This window comes from Peromyscus maniculatus, chromosome 9, assembly GCF_049852395.1.
Source record: "Peromyscus maniculatus bairdii isolate BWxNUB_F1_BW_parent chromosome 9, HU_Pman_BW_mat_3.1, whole genome shotgun sequence".
Classification (NCBI taxonomy): Eukaryota; Metazoa; Chordata; class Mammalia; order Rodentia; family Cricetidae; genus Peromyscus; species Peromyscus maniculatus.
In genome coordinates, this window is record NC_134860.1 from 65,299,320 (window position 1) to 65,306,897 (window position 7,578).

General features: G+C 48.3%; 1 protein-coding gene across 1 annotated transcript in view; it reads right to left on the bottom strand.

Annotated features, from left to right (window-relative positions):
* The window catches only part of Ppp2r2a (protein phosphatase 2 regulatory subunit Balpha), a 64,124-nt gene extending 63,466 nt beyond the window's left edge, over positions 1 to 658 (bottom strand). The window contains exon 1 of the mRNA XM_076545249.1: positions 308 to 658. Coding sequence (XP_076401364.1) covers positions 308 to 314 — 7 coding nt within the window. The 5' untranslated portion in view covers positions 315 to 658. The remainder of the gene's footprint in view (positions 1 to 307) is intronic.
* Between the last annotated feature and the right edge of the window lie 6,920 nt (positions 659 to 7,578).

The following is a 7,578-nucleotide window of genomic DNA, read 5'->3' on the forward strand; positions in this document are numbered from 1 at the left end:
AGTATGTGCAGAGGGAGCAGGGTGCAGAGGGGGAGATCCATCTGCACTCCGGCACCCGCCCCACCCACGCAGTCCCCCGCCCCCACCCCCCACCCCACCCGTGCCCGTGTTCGTGCGGTGCCAGGCCCGGGGCCCAGCCTCCAGGCCCCACCATCCCAGCCAGCCCAAGTGCCAGGCCCGCCCGCCCGCCCCGCACTCGGCCAGCGCCCCAGGCCAAGGCCCCGCCGCCACGGTCGCTAGGGGGTGACGGAGAGCGCCTAGAGGAAGCGGCACCCTGTCAGCCGGCCCAGGGCCGTTTCTCCTTTACCTGCCATGTCGCGCTGCAAATGATGGCCCTGCCGGGCTCCTCGGGGTCTCCGCGGCCGGGGCTCAGCCCCCTCACCTGGGGATGAGGGGATCGAGGGCGCGGATGGAGGCGGATGGCACCTGAGGGGGGAGGGGACGGGGACCGGGGCGGAAGGGAAGCGGCCCGGGCAAAGCGGCCGGCAGGATGGTGGCTTTCACTCGGGGGCGTCCCCTCTCGTGCTCCTTCTCCTGCGGCGGCGGCGGCGGCAGCAGCGGCGGCGGTGGCGGCGGCGGCGGCGGCGGCTACGACAGCGACGGCGGCCGCGGCGGCAGGGGCAGGCGACTCCACTTTCAAAATGGCGCCCGCTGGCTGGCCGGTGACGTCACTCTAGGGGGCGGAGCGCCCCTGGGGTGGGCTGCGCCGTGCTGGTCACGCCTCCTTCCTGCCGCGCTCTGGCTCCGCCCCCGCCCGCTGCGACCCTGCGGAGTGCCCTGCGCTGCGCTGGGGCGGTGGTTAGCTGCTCTGGCTGTGGGCTGTGCCAAGTTGGCCCACGGTGCCCAAGTGGGCCGCGGCCTGGCCTCTCTGCGCCGCACACGGTCCCAAGCCCTTGCACCAGGGCCGGGGCTCTGGGATGGTCTCATCTGTCTACTGGAGAGCACCCCTTTTGATGCTCCAAAGACACTGTGGGTGAGCAACCAGGGACACCAAAATAAAGGCACAGTGATGCATACTCGCTGCCTAGCCAAGGTGAGAGTTCACGGAGCCCAAAGGGACACAACTGGGCTGCTTCCATCTGGGTGAATTAGATTACCTTCCCATGGATGAGAGTTCTTGGCTACTTAACTGCAAGCAGTTTTAAGAATAGCCCGGCGGCGGTGGCACACGCCTTTAATCCCAGCACTCGGGAGGCAGAGCCAGGCTGATCTCTGTGAGTTCGAGGCCAGCCTCGTCTACAGAGCGAGATCCAGGACAAGCATCAAAACTACACAGAGAAACCCTGTCTCAAAAAAAAAAAAAAAAAAAAAAGAAAGAAAGAAAGAAAGAAAGAAAGAAAGAAAGAAAAAGAAAAAAGAATGGCTCCCGACAGAAAGTTGAATGTGTTGTGAATGGCACAAAAAGTGGCCAAAGTCTGTTCAAATAAAAGTGGTAAAATCAATGATTAAGAAGCTATGTTCTGGGCTGGAGAGATGGCTCAGCCGTGAAAGGCTTAGGCTCACAACCAAAAGTATAAGAAGCTATGTTCTGCTGGCTGTGGTGACACCCGCCTATAATCTCAACAGCACTTTGTGAGGTAATGTAAGAGGCTCCAAATTTCAAGAATAGCTGAACTATATATATTGAGTTTGAGGCTATCTATATGAGACCCTACCTCACATACACACATCACACACAAAAATTAAACCAAATCTATTTAAATGTAGCCTCTTGCAGTCAGACTTCCCTGCCAGTTTCCCCCATTTGCTTGTCTCCTTTAAGTAGGTTGAATGCCCTTGTTTAATAGCGGTGGCACACTCCTTTAATCACAGAACTCAGGAGGCAGAGGCAGGCAGATCTCTGTGAGTATGTATGAGGCCAGCCTGGGCTACTGAGCTAGTTCGGGGGGGGGGGGGCGAGAGGGGAACTGGGGAGGGGGTGCAGGGGGCGGGGAAGGCACACAGAAATACTGTCAGCTCCAAAGGAAACTCCAATTCCCCAAACTCCAAAGGGCAGTCCAGAGATCCAGAAATGAGCTCAACCTGGACAATAGGAGGATTTCTAGCAGTTAGATTTAAAAAACAAAAACAAAAAACCCACCATTCCTTAGGAACTTGTGAAGTCAGTTCCCCTTTACCAAAAATAAAAAATAAAAAAATAAAAAAAAAAAGTCATTTCCCTCACCTGTGGTGGAAAGGACACATGGCGACCTGTGGTGCCAATCAGCGTATTAAAGCACATGCTGGTATGTATCCCTAGTACCTGTTACACATTTCAAAGTCCATGCTGGCATCCCAGCTCTTCTCCCCTCCCCTCCCCTCCACCCCCTCCAGCTCTCAGGCTTTCCTCACCCAGCTACACATTCTCCTCACAACCCTGCTGTTCTCACTGTGTCTTCTCTAATCTCTATCCTCTGCCAATCTTCCTTCTCTGGCCATGTCCGGTCGACTTCTTTTTTTTTTTTTTTTTTTTTTTTTTTTTTTTTTTTTTTTTTGGTTTTTCGAGACAGGGTTTCTCTGTGTAGCTTTGCGCCTTTCCTGGAACTCACTTGGTAGCCCAGGCTGGCCTCGAACTCACAGAGATCCGCCTGGCTCTGCCTCCCGAGTGCTGGGATTAAAGGCGTGCGCCACCACCGCCCGGCTTCTGGTCGACTTCTTTCTTTTTCTTCCCTGGACTCCTCCAGATGCCTCTGGCTGCTCTCTCTCCTCTGTAATAAAACCCTCCCCTTCACCGTACTATGAAGTGGTCATGTTGTCAGTTTATACAAATAGTCTCATAAAGTATAAGGCACTTTTCTGTTTTTTAAACCACATTAAAATGATCTCAGTCTCTGTCTGCTATTACACTGCATTCTTTGAGGCTAGGAAGTATGTTACTCACCTCCCTATCACCAGCCACATAATTCATGGGATTAATGGATGAATAAATAAGTCTTTCTGACTTGGGAAGAAAAACCATTTCAATGTTGGCCCCTTAAGGTCACTTATATTTAAGTGTTTTCACTCACTCAGTTTTTTTTAAATTTTTTAAGTTTTAATTTTATCCTATGTGTGTGCGTGTTCTGCCTGCATGTGTGCCTGTGCACCATGGGCATGCCTGGCGCCCTCAGAAGTCAGAAGAGTGTCAGACCCCCTGCAACTGGAGTTACAGACAGTTGTGAACTATCATGAGAATGCTGGGAATCGAACCCTGTTCCTCTGCAAAAGCAACAAATACTCTTAACTGCTGAGCTAACTCTCACTCTTTTTATTTATTTATTTGCTTATTTATTTATGATTGATTGATTGATTGTCATGGTGAAGCAAATCAAACCCAGGGTCTAATGAATGCTAAGCAAGTGCTCCTCAGCTGCCTATCTCTCACTCTTAACTCTGGAAGGAAGAGGCATTTGTGATCTCACCTACAATGATTGATTGATTGATTGATTTAGGCTTTCCGTGTAGTTTTGGTGCTTGTCCTGGATCTCGCTCTGTAGACCAGGCTGGCCTGGAACTCACAGAGATTTGCCTGGCTCTGCCCCCAGAGTGCTGGGATCAAAGGTGTGCGCCACCGCCGCCCGGCTCACCTACATTTACTAAACAACAGTTTGGTAAATAGGTAAATTGCCTGGGCATTTGCTCTAACTACTTCCCACATACCTTCAAACCTGATTACATACCACTCAAGAGATAGCGCAATAAGATAATGTTCCCTTATCTATACATGAACTTGGAATTTTTGTTTGTTTTGGTTTTGAGTTTTGTTTTGTTTTGAGATGGGGTGAGGTGTCTCACTCTGTAGCCTTGACCTAGAGCTCTGTAGATAAGGCTGTCCTTGAACTCGGTGATCTATCTGCCTTTGCCTCCCAAATTCTAGGATTACAAGCAGATCACACTTGGCTACAAGCTTTTATCATGTGAGCCTTTGGCCTAAATGTAACTCTTGATCACATGGTCACACACATGGTGACAGGGCCTTGCAGAATTGAGCTCATTTGGGTAAAAGAAGAGGAAAACTCTCTCTCAGTTTTTCTGGTGAAATTCTAGAAAACTTAGGATTTTTCTGCTTCAAGTCTGAGTCAAGAAACACTACAAGAGTTATAGAATTGTGAGCATATTAGGGCTGACTGAATAAGTCTCACCCTAGGTGACTGTTAGGTGGCTTTTAAAAATATATTACATAATGTCTTAGGGTTTCTATGGCTGACTAGAATTTACCCACAATCTTCTGGGTTCCTCCAAAGGGCTTGGGTCACCTCTCCAGCTCTGCCTTCTGCAGCACACACAGCTTGTCTTCTGAGTTTGGGCAGGCTCCACTCCACTGCTGCTGCTCTTCCTGGTGGTCTTCCCATGGCACTGGCATGTCCAAAACACTGGAGTCTTCTGCTGCAACTGGGCTGCACTTTCACCAACAGCCTCTCCTGGGCTCTCTACGGGGACTCCAGCCCTGCCACACAGTGCCACACTCAGTCACTCTCTGTGACCCCTTCACACCTTTAAAAACAGCATCACCTGGGTAACTCTTACATTACTAAATTCAGCTGCCAGCACAAGGTACAATCTTGGCCACATCTGGAACAAAGCTCCTGTGTGCTCACTCTCAGGAGACACTTTCCAGAAGACTTCACCTCAACGATGCTGGTCTGGTCTGGTCTTTTCTTTTCTTTCTTTCTTTCTTCTTCTTTTTTTTCCACTTTTTTTTTTTTTTTTGAGACAGGGCTTCTCTGTGTAACAGCCCTGGCTAGCCTGGAACTCACTCACTTTGTAAACCAGGCTGGCCTGGAACTCACAAAGATCCACCTGCCTATGCCTCCAGAGTACTAGAATTAAAGGCATGCGCCACCATGCCTACCTTTAAGAGACTGTGGCCTCTACTTAATCATGGCTACTTTCTCAGCTACAGCTGACAAGCAGAGTATCCCAACAAAACAAAGATTTCACTTTAGTAGTTTTTGTTTGTTTGTTTGTTTGTTTTCTGAGACGGGGTTTCTCTGTGTAGCTTTGCGCCTTTCCTGGAACTCACTTGGTAGCCCAGGCTGGCCTCGATCTCACAGAGATCTGCCTGACTCTGCCTCCCGAGTGCTGGGATTAAAGGCATGTGCCACCACTGCCCGGCTTTAGTAGTTCTTGTATCTTGCTAAGCACTCTTGTATCTTGCTAAGCACAGCTGATTGTTCAGCCCAAAAAAAAACCAGAACCACAGATTCTTCACACAAATAGCCCAATAGAGTCTTTGCTTCCCTGTGAAATTTGATGTCAGACCTCCATCATCTTGCACATCTCTCAACATTCTTATTTTCCAAGCTCCTCTCTCAACATACAATGGCCTTTTTAGCCCCAGGTTCCAAAGTCCTCCCACAATCCTCCCCAAAACACTGTCAGGTCTGTAATATCCCACTCTGCTGGTACCAGTTTGTTTCAGTTGGGGTTTTAATTGCTGTGATAAAGCACCATGACTCAAAAGCAAGTTGGAGAGAAAAGAGTTTATTTGGCTTAAGCTTCCCACATCACAGCTCATCACCAAAGGAAGGCAGGACACCAAGCAGGGCAGGATCCTGAAGGCAGGGGCTAATAAAGAGGGCATGGAGGGGTGCTGCTTACTAGCTTGCTCCATATGGCTTGTTCAGCCTGCTTTCTTATAGGACTCAGGACTACCAGCTCAGGGATGGCGCTGCCCACAATGGGCTGGACCCACCCCATCAGCACTAATTAAGAAAATGCCCTGCAACATTTTCTCAGTCGAGGTTCCCTTCTCACTGATGACTCTAGCTTGTGTCAAGTTCACATAAAACTATCCAGCACACATGACAAGAGGAGAATCATTTAAGAGTTATTCCTTTACCTGATGAAACAGATTTGGATTGGGATTAATACAAATCCTTCCTCTTTAAAAAAAAAAAAAGTGGGGGTGGGGCTCTGGAATTTAGAGCACTGGCTGCTCTTCCAGAAGACCCGGGTTCAATTCCCAGCACCCACATGGCAGCTCATAACTCTCTATCACACAGACATACATGCAGGCAAAACACCAATGCACATAAATGAAATATCAAAAAACAAAGAAGAAATGGTATCCTTTGGCATCCTCTGTCCTTCAGAGGTTACATAAAGTGTTCAAGTAAGACCATTAATGTAAGGATAAGAGCAGACATCCCAGACAACTACTAGAACAGTCTTGAGCTCCAGACCAGCCTAAGCAACAAGTGAAGACCTCCATCTTTTGATAGGAAATAAAGACATTAATCTGTTTTAAACCAAACCTAGCAGGGCATACTTGTAATCCTAATGCTTGGTAGGTGGAGGCAGGAAGATCAGAAGTTCCGAGTCATCTTTGACTACAGGCTGGACTACATGAGATCCTGTCTAGTGGAAAAATAAATGTAAAGAGAGGGTAGGGGAGAAAAGGAAAGAAGAGAAGAATAGGGAAGAGGTAGGGAGGGAAGGATAAGAAAGAAAAGGGGATGGGAGGCAGAGCCTGGTGAATCTTTGTGAGTTCGAGTCCAGCCTGGTCTACAGAGTAAGTTCCAGGACAGGTTCCAAAGCTACACAGTGAAACCCTGTCTCGAAAAATAAAAAGAAAAGAAAGAAAAGGGGAAAGATGGGGAGTGAAGAAATTACCAGGACCAGGGAGACGGCGCAGGGGATAAAGTGTTTGCCAAGCAAACAGGAGACGGAGTCAGCATCCCCAGCATCTACCTTTGCAAAGGCCAGGCATGGCAACAGCTGGCAGGCATCTCTAACTGTGGCACTGGGAGGTTAGATACAAACGGCAGCTTACGGGCCAGCAGTCTAGCTGTACTGGGGAGTCTAGGTTCAGTGAGAGAGCCTGCTTCAAAAAATAAAGCAGAGTTGGGTTGGGGATTTAGCTCAGCGCAAAGCCCTAGGTTCGGTCCTCAGCTCTGGGGGAAAAAAATAAATAAAGCAGGACAACTGAGAAAGATCCTCAGTGCTGACCTGCCTCCATTGTGTCTCCCTCCCTCGTTCCCTCCCTCCTTCCCTCCTTCCTCTTTCCTTCCCTCTCTCCCTCCTTCTCCCCTCCACAGGCACACAAATTAACAAAGCTTAGAATGCTGGCCAAGCCAAACTTAGGCTTTCAAGGCCTGAAACAATTGCTAGGTCTTTACAGGAAACAGTATCAACTTTTCACGTCTTTGCTACAAACTGGGCCTGGAAGGTGAGCTCCCAAAGCTAGGAGTCTCCGCTGTAACAGTGATTCATGCCAAGGGATTCCAAACATAGAATTCACTCTTTTAAATCCACAGGTATTCTACACAGAAAAGTGTTTAACAAAAACAATAGTGAATCTATCAGGTGGATTATTATGTAGTCAAATACTTGTTTAAAAAAAAAAAAATACCAAAACAAAAAAAAAAAATTAAAAAAAGAAGTTGCTGAGACTCAGAATACAGAATTCGTCTACAACATGACTCCCCAGTATGTATAACCAACCCAAAATCTGTAGATTCCATACAGGAAGTAAATTCACCACGGTGTTCACAACAATGTTTCTAGACATGGACATGGTGGGTGGTCATTTCCTCCTTAGCCAGTTGGGTTTCTCTAAATAATGCGTATTTAACATATATCAATGAGAAAAAAAGGATCTTAATTTTTAAAGTTCAT